The sequence below is a fragment of the Hypanus sabinus genome, chromosome 3, assembly GCF_030144855.1.
Source record: "Hypanus sabinus isolate sHypSab1 chromosome 3, sHypSab1.hap1, whole genome shotgun sequence".
In the NCBI taxonomy this organism is placed as follows: domain Eukaryota; kingdom Metazoa; phylum Chordata; class Chondrichthyes; order Myliobatiformes; family Dasyatidae; genus Hypanus; species Hypanus sabinus.
Genome location: NC_082708.1, coordinates 32,593,216 through 32,618,091, shown reverse-complemented (window position 1 = coordinate 32,618,091; position 24,876 = coordinate 32,593,216). Strand labels below are relative to the sequence as shown.

The following is a 24,876-nucleotide window of genomic DNA, read 5'->3' as shown; positions in this document are numbered from 1 at the left end:
TCCTCTTCTTTGGGATGAAATGGTCTTGCATCTTCCAAATTCTTCCTTGAAACGCCAGCCTTTGTTGCTCTGCCATCGTTCCTGCTAGTGTCCCCTTCCAATCAACTTCGGCAGCTGCCTTCTCATACCTCCGTATTTCAACTGTACTAACCATACCTCTTCCTCTCAAACTGTAGCGTGAATTATATCATATTATGATCACTGTCTCCCAACAGTTCATTACATTAAGATCTGATTAAAACTGGACCATTGCATAACACCCAATCTGGGAATTTCCTTATTCTAAGTGACTTCAACTTCATGATGCTCTAAAAGGTAATCTCAGGCATTCTACAAATTCCTTACCTTGAGATCCAGTACCAACCTGATTTTCTCAATCTACCTGCATATTGAAGACCGCAATGATCATCATAACATTCTCTTTCTGATATAAATTTTCTATCTCCTGTTCTAATTTATATCCCACATCCTGGTTACTATTCAGAAGCCTACATATAACTCGTATCAGGGTCTTTTTATCCTTGCAGTTTTTTTTTAACTACCCATAGGATCTTCTGACCCTCTATCTCTTCTTGCTAAGGATTTGATTTAATCTTTTACCAACAAAACAATGCCATCCTGCCTGTCTTTTCGATGTGTATCCTTGGATGTTAAGCTGTCAGCTATGACTCTGCGATGCCCACAGCATCATACCTAAGCTCATCTACCTTGTTTCATAAGCTGTGTCCTGTATTCACTGCCTGCTTCTCAGATATGTGTCCATGTTGCCTGGCATTGAATCCTTTTCTAATTTTTCTGTCTTGCTTTCTTATTCTGGAGATAAGAACTCCTCATGTATGTTCCTTCATAGAACATCGAACATAGCAATCTACAGTACATTATAGGCCATTCGGCCCACAATGTTGTGCCGACTATGTAACCTACTCCAGAAGCCGCCTAGAATTTCCCTTTTACCTTATCCATACCTCTCCAATCTGTTGAACTATTTAAAGCCCTATCTACAGCCCTTGTAATGCAATTCTCCAGGACCCTGGTCTCAGTATAGTTCAGGTGACCCTCCTTCCCCAATATATCACAAAACTCAAACCCACTTCTCCCAGCCAGTCTTTGAGCCATACATTTAACGCTATAATCTTATTGATCCTGTTCCAATTCGTACGTGACTCTGATAGCAATCCAGAGAATATTACCTTTCCACAGATTCACCACCTTCTGCCTGTTTCCAGTTGAATGACATTGCCCCCAAATCCATGCCTGCCAACCAACTAACGTATAAGCATGATTGACCAAATAAAAACCAAAATCGGGCAGCATCTGTGGAGAAGAAAACAGTTAATGAGTCAGATCAAAAACCTTTCATCAGAACAGAAACATGAGGAAACAAGTGAGCTTTAAGTTGAGGGGAAGGGACGGGGCAATGCTCTACTCGGGTGGTGATGGCACGGGATTGGTGTGAATGCTTACTAATCACAGTTGTACTGAAGTAACTGCTGTGTTGTGCATCTCACTGTTACAATGTTGGCTTTTGTTTATTTCTGTTTTTATTTATTGAGATACAGTGCAGAATAGGCTTTCCGGCCCTTCGAGACATGTCACCGAGCAAACCCCGATTTAATCCTGGCCTAATCACAGGACAATTTACAATGATCAATTAACCTGCCAACGATATGTCTTTGGACTGTAGGAGGAAACCAGAGCGCCCAGAGGAAAACCAGACAGCAGCAGGAATTGAACACAGGTCACCTGTACTGTAAAGCATTGTGCAAACCACTACATTACTGTGCCTCCCTTTTACCTTTCTCCCACTCCCTTTCCCTCTCCCTCTCCCTCTCCTGCTCCCTCTCCCACTCCCTCTCCGTCCTCCAATCCCTCTCCCACTCTTTCTCCCACTCCCTCTCTCACTCCCTCACTCTCCCTCTCCCTTTCACGCTCCCTCTTCCTCTCCCTCCCTCCCTCTCTCGCTCTCTCACCTTTATTCATCTCTAATTCATATCTTGTATCGGTGGTTCATCATGTTCCCTCCACCCCTTCCCTCTTCTCTGCAGCTTAAAACATGTATGTTCTCCCTTTTCCAGTTCTAATGAAAGCTCAACAGGTTACAACTTTATTTCCCTTTAATAAAGAGATGCCTCATAAATAGGTGTCTCCTGCATTTTCTGTTTTTATTTCAGATTTCCAGGATATGCAATTTATTTTTTGCCCTTAGGGGCAAACAGTATTTTTTTGTTATTTATGTAAAATAATCGATTGCTTGCATTTGAAATACTTATCTTCATTCCATTTCTTTTTGTCAGGCTTGCAATCCGAAGTATTCTGATTATGACAAAACAGGATCGATATGCAGCAGTGAGAGCATCAATGACACGCTGACTCGCTACCGTTGGCTGGTGAGTGCTCCAACAGGTCCAGATGGAGTGACAAGCCCTATGAGAGAAGTGGACTCAAACACATTCTTCACCTCCTCCAAGATGATTACTCTAGACTCAATCTACTTCCAAGCTGGCTCTCGAGTGCAGTGTGCTGCTCGGGCTGTTAATTCCAATGGGGATGAAGGGCTCGAGTTAATAAGCCCTATCGTATCAGTCAGCACTGAAGAAGGTAATACATAAAAGTGTGTTGTTGGTTCTTCAAACAATGTATTATGCTGAATTGTACGTTGAAAGATGATCAGCAAGGAAGGTGGTACAAGTTCTCACAGGATAATAAAAGATAAAAGATTTTACAATAAATATTTCTAAATTCAACTTGTTATTTTCTGTGCATTGATTAATACATTTTGATCTGTTGAAATGCTTGTTTAATACAATCATTAGTCTGTTTGGTTTAACAAAGGCAATTAAATGCCATCCTTCAAATTTTAACATTAACTTAATCCTGAGATTGTGACAGTCATTTTTGAGCTTGTGTGAGGACCCACAGTGTGATGTCAGTGAGCAGATGCTTGTAGTTTATATGAATGAATAGACATTGAGATTAATTATACAGGTTGAGTACCTCTTGTCCAAAATTCCAAAATCCAATACCTCTGAAATTCAAATTTTTTGAGCAGTGACATGACGTCACAAATGGAAAATTCCACAAGATGCTAAGAAGGTTCCCGGATGATGTGCGGGTCTCTGCACTCCATAAACACTTACGAGAAGTGACCTCACATACGTAGTGAAGAGAAGTTAATGAAAAATAGAAAAACACTGCATAAAGTGAAAAATGAAGACCTCAATTGTGTATTGTTAGCATCAGAGTGACCATATGCCACTTAACGGTATGTCGATCATGAAACAAGCAAAAATCTGTCATGATAAACTGAAACTGAAAGTAATTGTGAATATTCAGCAGGCTGGTTGCAGAAATTTAAGAAAAGGCACAGCATTAACTTTTTAAAGTGTCTCCTGATTACAAAAATCTGGCACCAAAACCTGCTGATTGTTTTCATGCCTTACATAACGTCATTAAAATTTTAAAGCACCGCTGATGAAAATCTAACACCAGAACAAGTCTACAAAGCTTATTGTTTTTTATATCTTACATAAAACCTAAAAAAAAAGTAAAATACAAATACAGTGTATTGTAATCTTTTAATCAAAACACAATACCTCAGATGGAGATCGGAAGCCTGCTGTTGTTCATCAGCCAGTACAGGTATTCTCCTGATGCTGTTTCTGTTACCCTGCACACATTATATTTTCATTATATTAATGGTGTGCAATACTTTTTACTGTTGAGTGTAAGACAAAAACTGCTTACTGGTAATACATAAATTCAGAGGTGGAAATTATGGTGATCCCAAGCTATCTCATTATTTATTCCAAAATCCAAGAATATCCAAAATTCCAAAACATTTCCAGCCCCAAGCATGTCAGATAAGGGGTACTCTACTTGTAGTAAGTGTAATTCTTCAAAGCGATTACAAGATTATTAGTTTGGCATGAATGACTGTATTATGATTAATTGTAGTAACTATAGTTGTTCAAAGCTACTACAAGATTAATTTGTAGTGTGGAATACTTTTTGTTAACTTCCAACGTTATAAATATTAGAAATTATGAAGTGAAAATTCATTGGTAATCACCTGTTAAGCGTAACATTGACCTTATTGAAGTTGAATTTCATATAAAGATACTACCTACTTGTCCTTTTATAGTAATAGCAACCAAAAGATGATTTTCTACCTGTGTGCCAAATTAACTAGTATAGCACCTTAAATGTGAATAATAATTTGTATGTCCACATAAAGGTGCTTTTAAGGAGCCAAGCAAAAGTGTGCGGACAAGAGAATCAACTTTGATTACCAACTAGTAATGTGTAATTCCTTTGCTATCAGGTCTGTGCCAGCCTAGAGTGCAAGGAGCAGTTGGTGCTGAACCATTCTCAGCTAAGTTGCGTTACACAGGAACTGAAGATTCAGACCATCCCAACCTTATTAAATTGACTGTAACAATGCCACACATCGATGGTAAGGAGTACTTCATGGAGTTGCTGTGTTGGGCTCTACTGTTTTCTATATGAATTCCATTACAAGTTCTGCAGAATTTTCTTAATTTTCTTCCTATAGATTTCACTTAACTGGTCTTTAAAATAAATGAACAAGTCGCCAGTTCCCCACTTCAACTTTTTGTTGCTGTCGTTGTCTGGTCACTTCTCCAATATTGGGGAAAAGTTTAAGTGTTACGTCCACAGTGTTAAGTAAGACTGTATGGCTAAGGCATCCATTACTACAATGGAACCATTTCTATAAAAGAAATCTTAATGCACAAGTGTAAAGGGCATTGCATCACCCCATTCTTTGCATAAGCTTAAGTTGTAGTTTCCCAAACACTTTCAATCTTGTGGAGATTTACAGAAAGATAAGGACAGGATCCAAAAGGTTTCTGAGAAGCGTCATTCTTGCCCTAATGGCACCTAATGCTGAAGGTACAGCTGAACACCATAGCAAGGCTGGCAGTGTGGTGGGAAACAAAACTACAGATGCTGGAATCTGAAACAGAAAGAAAATCAGAAGTAATGGAAGAACTGAGTTAGTCAAGCGGCACGTATGGAAAGAGAATCACGTTAATGGTTTATATCAAAGACCTTCATCAGAACTGAAGGAAAGTGAGAGGTTGCTCAGTTATTTATTTCAATTCTGAAGGAGAATTTGACCTGTTTCTCTTTCCACAAATGCGACTCGACTGGTCGGGTTCTTGTGGCATTTCAGTTTTGGTTGGTAATGTCAAGCATAATAGTGTGACCCAGGTGTGTGCTTCAGCTTGCGGAGGGGGACCTAGGCATCGGGGCCAAAGCCAAGCACTTCTAGACATGCTTCCAGAGAACTGTGGTACCATGGGAAATATTGATCAACAGTATGGCAGAGACAAGGCCAGAAATCAGAGCTGCAGGGTGTAGCAGAAAGAAGACTTGCAGATGGCTTTCAGGGGAGGTGATGGGGGAATTCCGGACATCAGAGCTTAGGACTAGATAGGTCAGAAATCCTAATATTGGGTCAAATTCTATGTTTGCAAAAAGATTGGGAAAGGCTTACTGTCATTTGGAGAGAGGATGGAAGGCTGGTAGTCAGGATGAGGAGGAGCAAGGACATCTTTGTTTGACCGTGAATGGACATCCTGCCTCTCTTGCCCAGTGAGGAATGCTGAGATTGATGGGTCAGAAATCCCACCCTTTCCACCTCAACAATATCATTTCCCTGACTCCTAAAAGGCTCATGTAGTAGCAGTAACACACACACAAAATGCTGGATGAACTTAGGGAGGCCAGACAGCATCTATAGATAAAAGTAAACAATCAACGTTCAGGCCAAGACCCTTCATCAGGACTGCAACAAACGACGAGGTTAAAGTAAGAAGGTGTCCTGTCCTGCTGAGTTCCGCCAGTATTTTGTGTGTGTTGCTTGGATTTCCAGCATCTGCAGATTTTCTCGTGTTTGTAGCAGCAGTAAATTGGGTTGTCAATAGTACTTGGGATATTGACTTACAAGTTAACTAAATACATGAATCTCCATTATTTCACCAAACTCAAAATAACCAGATGCATCTTGTGTTACGTATATTTCAGTTTTGAGCCCTTATCCTCTTCCAGATGCAGCAAGAGAGTTGAAGCAAGTGATGGCCTTTGGTTTAATAAAATTTACCAGATGTTCTGTTTTTGTCTCAGGTATGCTTCCTGTTATCTCCACACGTCAGCTCTCTAACTTCGAGCTCACCCTCAGCCCCGATGGGACCCGTGTCGGAAACCACAAGTGTTCTAACCTCTTAGACTACAATGAAGTAAAAACTCATTATGGCTTTTTGTCGGACTCCACTAAAAATCCAGAGGTTATTGGAGAGACCTCCCCGTACCAGTACAGCCCCACTCTGCGTGGGCCTTCCACGCTCAGATTTTACCGAAACCTCAACCTCGAAGCCTGTCTCTGGCAGTTTGAGAGTTTCTATGATATGTCTGAGCTTCTCACAGACTGTGGAGGTACTATTGGCACTGATGGACAGGTACGAACAGTTTTCCCACTTCAGCAATATAACTCGTTATCAAGTGGATTCTTTCTTTTATATTGACTGCTAATGTTTTCTAAACATAGAAGTACAATAATTGAGCACAAATAAGAGTTTCTCTAATTGTAGTACAGTTTTTTTCTAAATTTCACACCCATGGTTCCATGGGACCCAGATGCGGCCTTGTTCATTATTAATGTACAACCTGTACTCATCAGTATAAAGGATGTCCCATTCAAACTCATTTCAAAAAACGCTGTGTGAGTCAACACTGACAAATGCTGGAACTCCGCATCTATGGAAATGAGTAAACAGTCGACGTTTCGGGTCAAGGCCCTTCTCCAGGTCCTGATGGAGGGTCTCATCCCGAAATGCCGGCTGTTTACTCATTTCCGAAGATGCTGCCTGACCCGCTGAGTTGCTTTGGATTTCCAACATCTGCAGACTTGTGTTGCAGCTCTGTGAGTCAGTTATTTTTGGTATCCAATGATTTTGTACGAATGCTGGAATATTTTCTGTTGCATAAACAGTATCAGAATCAGGTTTACTATCACTGACATAAGTTATGAAATATGTTGGTTTGTAGCAGCAGTACAGTGCAGGCATAGCAAATTACTGTAAGTTACAATAATAAAAGAAAAACAAGTAAGTAGTCCAAAAAGAGGTATAGCAAGGTAATGTTGCTTGGTTTATGGACTGTTTAAATGTCTAATGGCAGATGGGAAGAAACTGTTCCTAAAACGTTGATGGGACTTGGGCCCTAGAGTATAAGATGCTTGTTTGTTGACAGTCAGAGATGAGGGTGAGCAAGAGAGAGAGTAATCAGGACTAGAATGAGAAAGTATATGAAAACAATAGTTTTGGTAGGATAATACGTTTCAGTTTAACCTTATGTTTTACCATCCATTCAGCCCTACATGGTGACCTGGCTCAGATTAATGTTACTTATCAGTTATTTCAGAACCTACAAAACTAAGTCAATCTCATTTTCAAAGAATTCCTTAGATAACGTCGTGCACTTTGGGGAGAGAAACCAAGCCAGGGAATACACAGTAAATGGCAGGGCCCTGGGAAAATCATTTAACAGCGAGACCTTTGGATATTCTGTAAGAGTATAGTTCTGTGAAGTGGGGACACGAGTAGACAAGTGGTGAAGAGGCGTACTGTAACTTTACCTTCAACCAAGGCACTGAGTGTAGCCGATGAGATAATTGTACCTTTTGATGATTTGGACATACTGTGTGCAGTTCAGATAGCCAAACTACAGGAGAGATGTTATGAAACTGGAGCAGGTACACAAAAAAATTAACAAGGATGTTGCCTATTTTAGATGTTTGTGTTGTAAAGAGTGATTGAAGAGGCTGGGACCGTGTTCTTTGGAGCAAAGCAGGCTGGAAAGTGAACCACCGAGGCTTATAAAATGATGAGGGACATAGATACCCACGGTCTATTTCCCAGGGAGTCAGAAACTAGATGGCATCGGGTGATGATGAGAGGGGAAAGAGTTAAAGGGGATCTGAGGGCAAGTTTTCCACACAGTGGAAGCTGGGCATATGAAACAAGCTACTAGAGGAATTGCTATAGGCAGATACAAAGTTTTAAAGACGTTTGGACAGATGCATGGTTGGGAGTGGTTTAGGGAGAAATGGGCCAAATTCATTGACGTTGGGCTTCAGTCAACTTCTGTCCATGGATTGAGGTTCTCAGCACCTTCCCAGAATCTCCTTCTCTACTCTGGGCAGTCATGAGCCAGCAATTCCCAAGAACCAGTCAGAAGATGCCGTTTTCAAGGTGTTTTTAAGGACATCCTTGAGGCAGTTACTCAGGTTATCAATTCAGGAGGGACCCAGATCGATAACTTCTCAAGAGCATTTACAATAAGATCATAGGGCATAGGACAGGATTAGGCCATTCGGCCCACTGAGTCTGCTCCACCATTTAATCAATGCTGATGCTTTTACATTCTCCCTGTAACCCTTAAACTCCTGACTAATCAAGAACCTATCAATCTCTGCCTTACGTACACCTAATGACTTGGCCTCCACAGACTCCACAAATTCACCATGCTCTGCTCGAACAAATCATTCCTCATCTCAGTTATAAAGGGACATTCCTTATCCTGAGGCTACACCTAGATCCTAGACTCCCCTACTAATGGAGACATCCTCCCAATGTCTACTCTATCCAAGTGGTTCTGAGGAGGATTTGGGCATATAACATGGGAATGAATACCTGAGGAAAGAGTTAGAGGAGTAAAGAACAAGGGTAGAAATTGAAAGCAGGTGAAGTTGTGCTTAGTGTGGAAGACTGGCTAAGAATACAGCACGATAGTTGCCGATCTGGGCTGAGAAATGGCGGACCGAGTTAAGCCAGATAAATGTAAGGTGTTGTGCCTCGGTAGGGCAACTGCAAGGAGACAGTACACTGGTAAGGGCAAAGTCATTAACAGTGTTGCTGAGCAGCGAGATCTTGGGGTCTTAAGTTCAAAGCTCCTTGAAACTGGCTACACAGGTCGATAAGGTGGCTTATGGAATACTTGCTTTTATTCATTGAGGCATTGATTTGAAACATCAGGTGGTTATGTTGCAACTTTTTAAAACTCTGGTCAGGCCAGATCTGGAGTATTGCATACACTTCTGGTCGTCGTTCTATTGGAAGGGTGTTGAGGCTTTGGAGAGGGGGCAGCAGAGATTTACCAGGATGCTGCCTGGTTTAGAGGGCACGTGCTGTCACGAGAGGCTGGATAAACTGAGATAGTTTGCTGTGCGGCGGCGGAGGCTGAGGGGAGATCTGACAGAGGCTTACTAGACTATGAGAGTCGTAGGTAGAGTGGACAGAGAGTATCTGTTTCCCAGGGTTGAAATGTCTAATACTGGAGGGCATGCGTTGAAAGTGAGTGGGGATAGGTTCAAGTGGGATGTGAGGGCTAATTTTTTTTACTCGGAGAGTTGCGGAAGCCTGGGACGCACAAGGATGTAATTTAGGTGGAGGGATACGTACATGGTGTAGGTAGGAGGGAGTAATAAGTGGGTGATTTTGATTTGCTTTTGAGCTGGTTTGGCACAACATTGTGGCCTGTTCCTGTGCTGTACTCTTCTGTGTTTCCACGTTTCTAAATAGAAAGCAAAATATAAAGGCAGAAATGTGAAAACCAAATAGAGCAAAATTGGACTAAACAGACGGGATTGTCATGGGGAAGGTGGTAAAAAGAAATTACGAGCTCTTTATCCAAGTGAATGAAAAAAAAGTCAGTGAATGACATCAGAATTGGTATCGATACATGGGTATGATCTTACATCCTTTGCAGAGACGTTGCAAGGAGATCAAGGCTGGGAACACTGTATTTAAGGGTATTTGACTTTTAGGAAGGACAGGCAGAAAGGGAAGAGGTGCGGAAGATTTCAGATTTCTGAATGGTCCATGAACACTACCTTACACTATTTATTTGATTATTTTAAATGTTCTAAATGAACATCCCTCAATTCTGAGGCTTTGTCTGTCCTCTGGTTCAAAACTGCCCCCTGAAGGAAACATCCTCTTCACATCAGAGATCCCACCCTCATTCTTCTAAACTCTAATGAGTGCAGGCCCAGAGCCATGAAACACTCTTCATTTGTTAACCCTTTCATTCCTGGGATCATTCTCATAAACCTCCTCTGAACCCTCTCCAATACCAACACAGGTTCCACCAATCTGTCCATGTCCTTCTGCAGACACCCTGCTTCCTCAACACTACCTGCCCCTCTACCTGTGATTCAATCGTCAAAATCATTGACATACAACATGAAAGTAAGCTGCCCCAACACTGATACCTGTGGCACTCCAGTAGAGACCAGCAGCCAACTAGGAAAGGCCCCGTTTATTCCCACTCATTGCCTCCATCCAGTCAGCCAATCCTCTAACCATGCTAGTACCTTTCCTGTAATAACATGGACTCTTATCTTGTTAAGCAGCCTCATGTGCAGCATCTTGTCAAAGGCCCCTGAAAGTCCAAATAAACAACATTTTCTTTGTCTATCCACCCTGTTATTTCCTCAAACAATTCCAACTGATTTGTCAAACAAGATTTTCCCTTTAAAAACCATGCTGACTTTGGGCTATTTTATCACGTGCCTCCAAGTACCCCAAAACTTCATCCTTAATAATGGACTCCAGCATCTTTCCAACTGCTGAAGTCAGGCTAACTGGCCTATAGTTTCCTTTCTTCTGCCTCCCTTAAAGTGTGGAATGCACAAAATACTTATTAAGTTCATCTGTCATTTCTTTGTCCCCCAGCTCTACCACTTCAGCATCATCTTCCAGCTAGCCAATTTCCAGTCTCATCTCTCTTTTACTCTTTATCGAAAATAAAACTTTTTGTATCCTCTTTCATATTATTGGCTAGACTATCTTCATATTTCTCTCTTTATGGTTGTCTTAGTTGACTTCCATTGTTTTTTAAAGGCTTTCCAATCTTCTACATTCCCACTGATTTTTGCAAAATTATATGCCCTCTCTTTTGCTTTTCTTTTGTCTTTGACTTCCTTTGTTAGCCATGGTTGTCTGATCCTCCCTTTAGAATACTAATTCATCTTTGGAATGTATCTTTCCTGTGCCTTTCTAAATTCCCTCAAACTCCAGCTATTGCTGTTATGCTATCATTGCTGTTAGTATCCCCTTCCAATCTACTTTGGCCAGCTCCACTCTCATACCTCTGTAATTCCCTTTATTCCGCTGTAATAATGATATATTCAATGTTCTTCTCAAGCTGGAGGGTGTATTCCAACATAGTATGATCAATGATACAGCTTGCATCCTAGAATCCTAAGAAAAAGTGGCTCCAGATGTAGTGAGTCATTGATTGCAATCTTCCAAAAAGCCTAATAGTTTGTAAAAATACAAAAGGATTGGAAAACTGCCAATGTGGTGTCATCATTTAAACAGGGTGAAAGCCAAGAAGAATCAGTTCCGTTATCTTAGGGCAAAGGTTGAAAGAGTCTTCTCAGGACTCATAGAATTTAAAAGAAAAAGAGGTAATTTTATTGAAATATGTACAATTATTTAGGGGGTTTGACAGAGCAAGTGTTTCTCATAAGCATAGCAACAGAATAAGAAGTTACCTGTTTTAGACTGAAGTTAGGAAAAATTTCTTCCCTCAAAGCTTGTGCATCTTTGAAATTCAGAAAACTTTGGGGTTGGAATTCTTGAGTATCTGTTCAATGTGAAAAGGGTAGATTTTTAATCAGTTAAGAAGCTGAGGCCTACTGCTGCTGAGTTTGGCCATTCTCCCCGTGACAGCGTGTGTTTCCTGTGGCTGGTCTCGTTCCCTCCCACAGTCCGGGACATGCAGGATAGTCAGGTGGGTGTAATTGGACACCACAGACTCGTTGGGGCAGGAAAACCTATTACTATGCTGTATCTCTAAATAAATAAAAATGACAGTGGCTGTGAAAATTAGATCAGTTGTGAGGAAAGAAGATTCTTTGAACCCTGAATCTTCAGGCTGCTGAATTTCCGACATGAAGCAGCATTAAGAAGGGAGCGTGGCCTGGAGGGTGGAGATCCCTAATGGTGGCTGGTGCCATCCTGTGACATTGGCTCTTGCTGATGACCTCGATGGTGGGGAAGTTATACCTCTGATACCGATTGCTGAGTAGGTGCTTGCCATGGAATTGCCCATGCCAAGCCTTGTCGCAAACCGTCAGTATGCACTTCTACCCAGCAGACTTTGAGGTTTCTTGTCAGGTTTGAGGTCTTGAGCTTCAAATACTCTATATCTCATTCAGAAAAAGACCAAGCAATGGTGCCTTCATTGAATCAGAGTCAGAATCAGGTTTATTATCACCGGCATATGTCAGGAAATTACTTAGCAGCAACAGTACAATCCAATGCATGATAAAATAGAAAAAATAAATAAGTAATCAATTACAATCAATCAATCAATCAATCAATAAATAAATAAATGTGTGTGTGTGTGTGTGTGTGTGTGTGTGTGTGTGTGTGTATATATATATATATATATATATATATATATATATATATATATATATATATATATATACAGTGTTGGCGTCTGGCCTAGTGGGCAAGGCTTCAGACTAGTAACCTGAAGGTCACTGGTTGGAGCCTCAGCTGAGGCAGCGTGTTTGTGTCCTTGAGCAAGGCACTTAACAACACATTGCAACGTCACCGGTGCCAAGCTGCCTGGGTCCTGGTGCCCTTCCCTTGGACAACATCGGTGGCGTGGAGAGGGGAAGGCCTGCAGCTTGGGCAACTGCCGGTCTCCCATACAACCCTGCCCAGGCCTGCGCCCTGGAAACTCCAGGCGCAGATCCACGGTATACATACCATGTATGTATATCAAATAGTTGATATACATAATAACTGCAAGTTTGAAATAGAGAGATGAAAAATTCTCACAGCAGAAGATTCATTGTTACAAGTTCCAGGGTTTGAAAAGTCCAAGTACAAAAGATATACTTTTGAAACAGAGATTTATCTTCCTCGCTCTCTATTCTCCCATGTGTAAGATGAGCGCATGCCTTAAACACTGGTAGCCACAACAGCCTCATCATTATCAACAACAAGCACCAAAAGTCTGACGGGGTGCCTTTTTAAAGACACCCAGCTTCAGATAAATATATGGAAATAAATTATGTCCATTCTTTGTTTGCAATTGTGTGAGGACAGATTTTCAAACAAGCTCTTGAATCAAGGACTTTCCACTTTGATGTGTGCTCCTGATAAGGAAACATTTCACCTGCTGACACTTCTCACTGCAGATAAGGGATAGCATGCAGTTCAGAATGCTGAAAACAGGGACATTTTTCTTTCATCCCAGTGGAATGTCCTGCCCTCTGTTGATTATCTTTCACTATTTTATTTGATCTACCAGCAATTAAATGAAACAATGAAAGAAAACACAACTCCCATTCCATTTGAACTGGAGTTTATTTTAAAACCCTTGTAGGATCAAACAGCTTCAATTTAGGGCCAAAATCTGAAAAGCTTGAGGCACAAGAGAGGGCAGATGCTGAAATCTGCAGCAATAACCAAGCTGCTGGAGGAACTCAGTGGGTCGAGCAGCATCTGTGGGGGGAGGAATTGCCAGTGTTTTAGGCCAGTGCATCCATACTGACTTTCAACCCTAAACAATTCCTTTCCACCTTCAGATGCTGTTTGACACGTGCCCCCCTCCCCGAGCTCCTCCAACAAAAAGATGAACATCTTATAACTTATTTACTTTTTAAACATCTTCATGATCTTTGTCTTTATTAGTGGTTCCCTTTGCAGCTATAAGGGATAGGTAAGAGTGCTTTGTGGTAACTTTGTCAAAGCTGCTGCTGCTAATGAGATCGCAAGACATGTGCATGTAAAATCAACCTCAATTGCCTTCTTGAGACCAGCTTATATAACGTTCCAATACCGCATTCTGCTGCAACCATAAGCATAAGAAGATAAAAAGAAACAAGAACAAGCCACTCGGCCCATCTGTGCAGGCTCTGCCATTCAGTAAATTGTTAGATGATATTTTACCCAACACAAAGCTCCCATCTCTGCCTTAAATATACATCATAATTGATCATCTACAGCCACCTTAGTTTGAGAATTTCAAAATTCTCCATCCTCTGCTTCATATTCAACATTGATGTTCAACACTATTCCTAGGAAGTTTTCTATGCCTCACAACAAAAGAAAAATAATTGTTTAATGTCTGTGCCATTTTTTTTCCTTTTCAATCTAGCTTCACTGGTCTCAAAAGGAAATTTAGTGGAATTCATTAAGTTGGATTCCTCTATCTGCTTATCAGTGTAGAGTGTGAAAGTAGATTATTTTTGATTAAGTTAATCCAGTGTGCGTATTGGAATGATGTCCAATATGTCTCCATCTTGCTTTACCTTCTACCATTCCCTTTTCTATATACCTTCATCAAAAAAAAACCTCAATGCAACCTTCAGAGGTGATAGTCATTTTAGTACGTTCAACTTTTGTTAGTTTGTCTGGTGGTTTGTGTATCTCCTGTCTTTATTCCACGTCAGCCCTTGGCCCCAAATTTGAAACCAGCTTTGGTGCAATCACATAAAGAAATTACTTGCTAGCTCCACTGCTGCTATCTGCTATAGACTGGCCAGGAATCACATTACATAATAGATGAATTTTATTAGACTCTGTGAACTTTTTCCAATTCAAGTTAGGAAGATCAATCGATAACTGGAAATAATTATATAATAAAAATAATTATAATCATTTAACTCACAGCTTATAATTCTCTATGGATATCTGGGAATAATGATAAGCAGATTTCCAGAGTTTCAAGGATTTTGTTGTCATCTTTGAGATTTATTTTTCATTTTAAAAATCAGATTATTCAGCCGACATTGCTGTATAGGAACTTGTTATGTGCAAATAGTTTGGCTCATTTCTTTAATTTCAGAAATCACATAACTGGCTATGGAGCACTTTGGAGCATCCAGAGATTTTGAAAGGCGCTGTATCAATGCTAAGCTGTCTTTCTTAATAATTTTATGAAAACAGAACCTCTTATTTACAATCTAACAACTGAGGAAATTTTGTACAGTCATCGGAAAAGTCAAAACTAATTGGCAAACAAAAATTCACTGCTTCATCCAACACTGGAGGCTTACATTTTAAGCTGACAGTTAGATGACTTCCATGTCATTTGCTTTTGAAACCGCGTTCTGTTTTCTTTTTCCCATTACTGATGGTAAAAGCTCTAGGTTAGATGGAGTCATTGTTCAATTTAAGTAATTTAGATTCCTGTCCTTAGTGGTAACAATGAATGCTTGTTTTCAAAGGCTTGCGTACATACTAGTTGTTATATGTAGTCTCTTTCCTTGTCAGATGCTTGTTCCCTCAAGGATTTTCAGAACCTGGGGCCATGACCTCAGAACTAATCACTCCATCTGTTTGGGAAACTCATATGTGTTTGTGCCTGCACATCACCAAATCTGCTGTCGTTTCTTTTATGCTAACTCAATATTCGACCTTAATAACAGTTGTTCAATTTCACGTTGTGACACAACATTGAATAATATTTAGGAAAGTGAGCTTCAAAGCACTGAACTGGTATGTTGGAATTATCTATGGGAAGGAGATTTACACTGAGAAAGTGCTTGTGAGGGTCACTGTTACCACCTCTTGCACTGGTACAAATAATCGTCTAACATGATGATTGAATTTTATAAGTTATACCACTTGGTTTTGTTTGCTTTTGAGGAATGGATTTCACTATCCTAATTAAATTGTACTGGGAAAGTAAATTGAAGCCCTGGAAATAATTGTAATGCAGGCTGAGTATAAGGTAGCAGATGGGCAAGATAGATACAGACCTATCCAGTTAAAAGCAGCTAAACCTTTAAGTTGTGAAGCTAAAATTCCTTCAGGCATGGAAACACAGGAATGTGCAGGGCCTTGGCTGGCGGACAAGGTGAGTTCAAAAGTCTAAAAGTACTGTACAGAACTCTCGCCTGTCTTTTGCTACTTCCCATCTAAGTATTTACCCATTTTTCTCTTTCCATTCCTAATAGAATTTGCTTCCTAGTTTGGACTTTCACCACTAAGTGTAAGGTTGAGAGTGTACGGTAATTCTAAGGTGACCTATGTACAGAAAGCTGTGTGTAAGCCATTCATTTACTCATAGCCATGATTAAAGATTAAGTGTGTGTGTGAACCACGTATTTTCATAAGCAGAAATCATCTGGTATGATTATAACATTTTAAGGAAAGAAGTATTACTAAAGATCCCATCATGTACATTTAACTGTCAGACTTTTGACCAATGTTCAGCTAAAAATGGTGGCATAGGATCTTTGTAGTTAACTAATGTTTTATATTATAAAAGTTACAAATGCAGTAACCTCAATTAAAACAATAAGGTGTGGTAGGAAAACGCAGATATCTTTGAAGAAAGGAACAGATTTATTTTTGATTTCCACTGTCCCTATGATTTTGTTTGCTTTAGTGTTCCAAAGGTGTGCGTATCGAGTGGTTTGTAGAAAAACAACATCATGTCATGCAGAGCAGTAATATCATAGCTTTAAAATAAATATTAGGCTTATTTTTATGCAGATGTGTTCAGATTTTTTAAGTTAACATTTATATGTACAGATTTCAACAAAAATTGCATGCATTATTTGAGGATAGCTGGCATATTAAAATATTTCTCTTTCCCCATCAGGTTTTGAACCTTGTGCAGTCTTACGTAACTCTGCGAGTCCCTCTATACGTCTCGTACGTCTTCCATTCCCCGGTGGGGGTGGGCGGCTGGCAGCACTTCGACCTGCAGTCTGAGCTGCGCTTGACTTTTGTGTACGACACTGCCATCTTGTGGAGAGATGGAATTGGCAGCCCACCGGAGGCTGAATTACAGGGTCGGTGACTATCAGAGCTTGTTCTAGCAATTTTTGTTATCAGTCAGGAACACTTACCTCAGGAAATGTCATCAGTTCATTCACCTTACGAGTGTAATTAAATTTTGAGAGACTTCACTTCTCCACCAAGCTATTATGTCCAGTACAAAGAGTTTTCATTTTCCAGTATGCTCTGTTGTTTCATGGCACTCACTGGGCATCGCCAGATTCCTAGATGCTGAAAGAAAAACTTTTGAGTGGCGTAAGTCTGACTGTGGATAGAAACCATTCAGCCTCTCAAAAGGTGAAGTAAAATTTATTCCAATTAACAATGAACAAATTCCTCATTTGCAAGCACAATTAAATTTAATCAGCTGTTGCTTGAAAGTTTTCTCTTACAGTTTGGAAACAAATGAAAAAATATGTACAAGAAGACATAGCTTATTTTGTTGTTCTTCATGGCCTAAAGTAATCATTCAAGATATTTTCTAACTCTATGAGGTGCAGGCACTTTTACCTCTAATTCACATGACCACAGTGCACATTTCACCCCAGACCTAAGCTAACACATCATTGCCAGGTGTTGGTCAGTGTTGAAGGATTTGCTCTTACCGGGAAGTCCTGTTTGGTGACTCTGTTTGATAAGTTAGCTAGAATAGCTGTATAAAATACACAGAAGTTTTGCTAGTGACCTTCAATACTATCACAAGCTTGACTGTTCCATGCATTGTTTGAAACTTTCCGATGCACAAATATTTTGTTTATAAAATAAAAGTTGCTGCTGTTCATAATTTATTTAGGATTTTTTTCTGTATCACAGTAAAATGTGATACAATACTGTATACCCATAAAAGGTTGACTTGAATGAAAGGAACAGAAGGATCTTGAGGTCCAAGTCCATTTATCCCTCAAAGTTGCCATGCAAGTTGATAGAGTGGTTAAGAAGGTATATGTTGGTATATGTGGTTAAGATGGTATATGTTGGTATATGTGGTTACGATGGTATATGTTGGTATATGTGGTTAAGATGGTATATGTTGGTATATGTGGTTAAGATGGTATATGTTGGTATATGTGGTTAAGATGCTATATGTTGGTATATGTGGTTAAGATGGTATATGTTGTGTTGGCCTTTGTCAACCAGAGGATTGAATTCAAGAATGCAGAGCTGAAGTTGCAGCCCTTTAAAGCCCCGGTTAAACCACAACTTGGATGCTACACCATCCAGGATGCTACCTGGATTAGAGAGCGTGTCTTATGAGGATAGGTTTAATGAGCTAAGGCTTTTTTCTTTGGAGTGAAGTGAAATGAGAGATTTGTTAGGGGTGTATAAAATGCTAGGAAGCATAGATAGACTAGAGAGCCAGAGACTTTTTCCCCAGGGTGGCAGTGGCTAATACGAGAGGACATATTTTTAAGGTGATTAGAGGAAAGTCAGAGATAAGTTTGTTACAGGGTGCAGGGAACACAATGCCAGGGGTAGTAGTAGAGGAAGATACATTAGGGCCATTTAAGAGTATGTGGGAGGGAAGAGTTAGACTGATCTTGAAGTTGGTTAAAAGGTCAGCCAGCATAACATCATGGGCCTAACGACCTGAACAGCTCTGTACTGTTCTATGATCTATGAATAGACTTTTTTCCTTTGTGTAATCCTGAAAACCAGCCCTGGTGTTTGTTGTTAACATCTATTTTCTAATTTACTGTATTTAACCCATGGTTGTTGTAATCTTGTAATTGTGATTGAGAGAATACCTGTTTTTTATATCTGCACACGTTAAAAGGTATGTGTTGCACCAGATTTTTAGAGCACAGTAGTGTAAGCGTTGCAAATTTACCTAAATGTACATTGACTACGTGTCTCCAGCGTAACACGCATTCTCAAAGGATCCAACTGCTGGTAGACAGTAATCCATGTGCTAATTATACCTTCAGATTCATTTCCTCTCTGCCCATCGGCACACTAAGAGAAGAAAAGGAGTGGGAAATGTTTGGTAAAATTATCAAATATTGAAGCAAAGTAGCTAAATTAAAAGTGTTTCTCCTAAACATCTATCTGTGTTCAGACTATTTTACTTAATCAGGCCATACACCCAAATTAGGTTTCTCACTGACATATGTCATGAAATTTTTTGTATGCAGGACCATAGTGCAAGACATAAAAATCATGATTGGTTACAAAATAAATAAATAAATAGTGCAAAAGATCAATAATGAGGTATGGTTCATGGGTTCGAGAAATCTGATGGCAGAGGGGAAGAATCTGTTCTTAAACTATTGAATGTGAGTCTTCAGGCTCCTGTGCCTCCTCCCTGAGGGTGGTAATAAAAAGTTAAACCACTCTATGCACGTTTTAAACAAAAGATGAATAGAATGTCACTATTAATGCACCTAAACCCACAGTCACCATTGTGGACTTAAGAGCAGTTTTCCAGAGGGTGAACACACAGACAGCATTTGGCCCTAATGGTGTACCTGGTTGCGTCCTTTGATCCTGTGCAGATCAGCTGGCAGGGGTATTTTCAGATATTTTTAACCTGTTCCTGCTTAAATCTAAGGTTCCCACCTCCTTTAAGAATTACCACTACCATCCTGTTACCTAATAAAAGCAAGATAACGTGCCTTAATTACTACTGCCCCGTGAATCTGACATCCACCATCACTAAGTGCTTTGAGAGTCCAGTCATGGAACACATTAACTCAAACCTCCCAGCCAACCATAACCCAATGTGATTCACCTACCGCCAAAACAGGTCTACGACAGGTGCCATCTCTATGACTCTACGCTCATCTCTGGAGCATCTGGACATTAAAGTTGCCTATGTTAGACAACTGATTGACCACAATAATTCCAAGCACACTCATCATGAAATTCCAGACCCTGGGAGTCAAAATCTCCCTCTGCAACAGGATTCTTGACTTCCTGACCAACAGGCTATAATCTATAAGCATCGGCAACAACATTTCCACTACAACTCTTCTCAACACTGGTGCTCCACGAGGCTGCATGCTCAGCTCCGTACTCTACACCCTGTGTACTCATGGCTGTGTGGCCAGATTACCCACAAGTTTGCAGAAGATACCACAGTAGTGGGCCATGTCACAAATAGGGATGATTCCGGGTACAATAAGGAGATAGAAAGAAGAGTGACATGGTTTCACGACAACTGCCGACAATCTCAGCAAAACGAGGAAGTGTGCTCTTGTCTACATCAACAATGCTGAGCTCAAAGGAGTTGAGAGGTTCAAGTTCCAGGGAGTGAACATCACCAATTGTCTGTCCCGGTCCAACCATGTAGACTTCACGAGCTCACCAAAGCCTCTTCTTTCTCAGGAGGCTAAAGAAATTTGGCATGCCCCAGCTGACCCTTACCAATTTTTATCGATGCTCCACAGAAGGCATCCAGTCCAGGTGCATCATGGCTTAGTTTGGCTACAGCTCTGCCCATGACTGCAAGACGCCGCAGAGAGTTGTGGACACAGCTCAGCACATCACGGAAAACTCTGTCTACACTCCTGGCTGCCTCAGTAAAGAAGCCAGCATAATCAAAGACCCCACACCCAGACGGGGCATTCTCACTTCTCCCTTCTTCCATCAGGCAGAAGCCTGAAAGCACACACCACCAAGTTCAAGAACAGCTTCTACCCCACAAGCTATAAGACTATTGACTGGTTCCCTAGTACAATAATATGGGTTCTTGATCTCATAATCTAACTCATTATGACCTTGCACCTTATTGTCTACTGCACTGCACTCTCTCTCCATTCTGTGCTCTTTTATCATTTTACCCCGGACTCCCTCACAGCACTGTGTAATGATTTGTGTGGATGGTATGTGAGACAAGCTTTTCATTCTATTGCAGCACATGTAACAGTGATAAACCAATCGCAATTCCAATTTCTCCTAGAAATATCTCAGTGACCAAAATTTCCTTGTTCCTTTGAGAACAAACATTGAGAGTTCAACATCAGACTTCGTCACCTCTATGACAGGCAAAAGATGTGTGGCTAACCCCCTTTTCTGAATACTGGGCAACCACTATCAAGAGGTGGGCTAGATTAGGTAGGGCCCCATCAAGAATCATACATGTCTTGCATCACTGCTTTTGCTGGGTGTAAACCATGTGTCTTAACAAGGACAAAGGGTTTTCTAACAGATAACATTGCTGCAGTCTGAGCTGAGCTGTCAGTGGGTTTATTGATGTGTGTTGTTTGCTAACAGGTGCCCTTTACCCAACCAGCATGAGGATCAACAGTGAAGGTCGCCTGGTTGTGAACTTCCGTACCGAGGCGCGATTTCATGGGCTCTTTGTCATGGTGCACCCCGGTGAGTGAATTTCACCTCATGCACAGCTTGTCATTCTTCTGATTTCCCATTCTGTCCTCTCTTCCCGAATTCTACCTTATTAGCTGTAAGAGAGACTGTTGTTCTTTATTTAATCTTTACAAAAAGTCTTAGAAATTATTCTATATCACAGCCTGTGTCTGCTTCTGCGTGCTCAAGCAATGATTCCTGGATTCTAACGAGATACCAGAATCCTAGCATGCTTTCTCCTACAGGGTCTGAGTTCAGTTTTGATCCCTCTGCAAATAGCTCCACAAATCCAGCACAGGCCTGGGCCCAGAACTAGATGCACCCTGATTTTGTGATTCATAAACACAAGAGATTCTGCAGGTGCTGGAAATCCAGAGCGACGCACACAAAATGCTGGAGGAACTCAGCAGGTCGGGCGGCATCTCCGGAAAGGAATAAACAGTCAATATTTCAGGCCAAAACATCTTCATCAGGATTCTGGCGTGCTGAGTTGCTCCACCACTTTGTGTGTGCTGATCCAGATTTGTAATTCAGTCACTGGATAAATTTGTTCTGGAAGCAACAAAAATTAGGGTAATTTTTATCTTTTGGGAAAGGAAAATATTGTAAATATTTATGAATAACTCCAGGTTATTAAGTCTGGTTTTGCAGTGCAGTATAAAGGAAATGTTCTTTTTTTTAATGTATGGCCTAAAACCATCCCTGTGCTTTTCCAGCATCTCCTCTCAGTTCCATGGTTATGTCTGCCGATCACCCAGGATTAACCTTCACTCTCAGTTTAGTACGGAGTGAGCCAACGTACAATCATCCTGAGCAGCAGTGGAGCTTCACTTCAGACTTTGCTGTAAGTCTTTACAAATTGAAATGCTGTAACTCCTAGTGAACATAACACTGTAAGGCATAAAGGCAGAAGTAGGCCGTTTGGCCCATCGAGACTGCTCCACCATTCTATCACAGCTGATTTATTAATCTCTCAACCCAGTTCTCCTGTTACCTATAATGCACTTACTGAATAAGAACCTATCAACCTCCACGTTATACTTAACCAATTACTTGGCCTGCGCAGCCATCTGTGGCAATGAATTCCACAAATTCTCCTCCCCCCAGCTAAAGAAATTTCCCCTCATCTCCATTCTAAGATGATGTCCTAGTATTCTGAGGCTGTGCCCTCTGGTCCCAGACTCTTCCACTATAGGAAATATCCTCACCATGTCCATTTCATCTAGGCCTTTCAATATTTGTAATGGAATGCAAAATATTTCATGCAAACATTAAGACATGGATGAGGATTCTCTTTACTTCAAATCACATGTTCCCCATGCAAGACTCTTTCAGAAAGTAAAGAGGCATGGGATCCAAGGAGACCTCGTTTTGTGTGTCCAGAACTGGCTTGCCCACAGCAGGCAAAGGCTGGTTGAACACAAGTTACACTGCAGATGCTGTGCTCAAATCAACACGTACAAACAAGCTGGATGAACTCAGCAGGTCGGGCAGCATCCGTTGAAATGAGCAGTCAACTTTTCGGGCTGAAACCTGGGTCCTGAAGAAGGGTCTCGGCCCGAAACGTTGACTGCTCATTTCAACGGATGCTGCCCGACCTGTTGAGTTCATCCAGCTTGTTTGTACGTGTTGAAAGGGTGGTTGAAGGGGGTTCATATTCTGCATGGAGGATGGTGACCAATGGTGTTCCACAGGGACCCCTCCTCTTTGTGATTTTTATAAATGACCTGGATGAGGAAGTAGAGGGATGGGTTAGTAAATTTGCTGATGACACAAAGGTTGTGCGTGTTGTGGATAGTGTGGAGGTTTGTCAGAGGTTACAGCAGGACATTGATAGGATGCAGAACTGGGCTGAAAAGTGGCAGAAGGACTTCAACCCAGATAAGTGTGAGGTGGTTCATTTTGGTAGGTCAAATATGATGGCAGAATATAATATAAATGGTAAGACTTTTGGCAGTGTGGAGGATCTGAGAGATCTTGGGGTCCATGTCAATTGGACACTCAAAGCTGCTACACAGGTTGACAGTTTTGTTAAGGAGGAGAAAAATAGTGTGTTGGCATTCATCAACAGTGGGATTGAGTTCAAGAGCCGTGAGGTAATGTTACAGGTGTATGAGACCTTTGTTAGACCCCACTTGGAGTACCATGTTCAGTTCTGGTCATCTCAAACAGGAAGGGTGTGGATACTACAGGGAGAGTGCGGAGGAGATTTACGAGGATGTTGCTTGGATTGGAGGGCATACCTGATGAGAATAGGTTGAGTGTACTGGGCCTTTTCTCCTTGGGGTGATGGAGGATGAGAGGTGACCTGACAGAGGTGTACAAGATGATGAGAGGCATTGATCATGTGGATAGCTGGAGGCTTTTTCTCAGGGCTGAAATAGCTAACATGAGGGGGCATAGTTTTAATGTGCTTGGAAATAGGTACCGAGGGGATGTCAGGAGTAAGCTTTTCACGCAGAGAGTGGTGGGTGCGTGGAATGCACTCCTGGTGGTGGTGGAGGTGGATACAATGGGGTCTTTTAAGACCCTCTTAGATAGGTACATGGGCCTTAGAAAAATAGAGGGTTATGCGCAAGGGAAATTCTAGGCAGTTTGTAGAATAGGTTACATGGTCGGCACAACTTTGTGGGCTGTAAATTTCTATGTTCTGTATGTTCCACCTTAGTGGGACTGACCCCATTTCCTGCTGCCAGTGTCCTCATCACAGCAGACAGACAGGCAGACAGGCAGACAGACAGACAGACAGACAGACAGACAGACAGACAGGCAGACATACTCTATTGATCCCGAGGGAAATCGGGTTTCGTTACAGTCGCACCAACCAAGAATAGTGTAGAAATATACCAATGTAAAACCTTAAATAATTAAATAATAATATGTAAATTATGCCAAGTGAAAATAAGTCCAGGACCAGCCTATCGGCTCAGGGTATCTGACACTCTGAGGGAGGAGTTGTAAAGTTTGATGGCCACAGGCAGGAATGACTTCCTATGACGCTCAGTGTTACATCTCGGTGGAATGAGTCTCTGCCTGAATGTACTCCTGTGCCTAACCTGTACCTTACGGAGTGGATGGGAGGCATTGTCCAAGATGGCGTGCAACTTGGACAGCATCCTCCTTTCAGACATCACCGTCAGAGAGTCCAGTTCCACACCCACAACATTACTGGCCTTACGAATGAGTTTGTTGATTCTGTTGGTGTCTGCTACCTTCAGCCTGCTGCCCCAGCACACAACAGCAAACATGATAGCACTGGCCACCACAGACTCATAGAACATCCTCAGCATCATCCCGCAAATGTTAAAGGACCTCAGCCTCCTCAGGAAATAGAGACGGCTCTGACCTTTCTTGTAGACAGCCTCAGTGTTCTTTGACCAGTCCAGTTTATTGTCAATTCGTATCCCCAGCTATTTGTAATCCTCCACCATGTCCACACTGACCCCTTGGATGGAAACAGGGGTCACCGGTGCCTTAGCCCTCCTCAGGTCCACCACCAGCTCCTTAGTCTTTTTCACATTAAGCTGCAGATGATTCTGCTCACACCATGTGACAAAGTTTCCCACCGTAGCCCTGTACTCTGCCTCATCTCCCTTGCCGATGCATCCAACTATGGCAGAGTCATCAGAAAACTTCTGAAGATGGCAAGACTCTGTGCAGTAGTTGAAGTCTGAGATGTAGATGGTGAAGAGAAAGCCCTAGTCTCCCATCATCCCTGTGTCTTCTATTGACC

The 24,876-nt window shown here is 41.3% G+C and overlaps 1 protein-coding gene across 1 annotated transcript in view; it reads left to right on the top strand.

The window, feature by feature from the left end:
• The window catches only part of LOC132391175 (FRAS1-related extracellular matrix protein 2-like), a 222,201-nt gene that overhangs the window by 182,031 nt on the left and 15,294 nt on the right, over window positions 1–24,876 (top strand). The window contains exons 14-19 of the mRNA XM_059964040.1: window positions 2,295–2,598; window positions 4,322–4,453; window positions 6,148–6,479; window positions 16,660–16,852; window positions 21,051–21,155; window positions 21,860–21,987. Coding sequence (XP_059820023.1) covers window positions 2,295–2,598; window positions 4,322–4,453; window positions 6,148–6,479; window positions 16,660–16,852; window positions 21,051–21,155; window positions 21,860–21,987 — 1,194 coding nt within the window. The remainder of the gene's footprint in view (window positions 1–2,294; window positions 2,599–4,321; window positions 4,454–6,147; window positions 6,480–16,659; window positions 16,853–21,050; window positions 21,156–21,859; window positions 21,988–24,876) is intronic.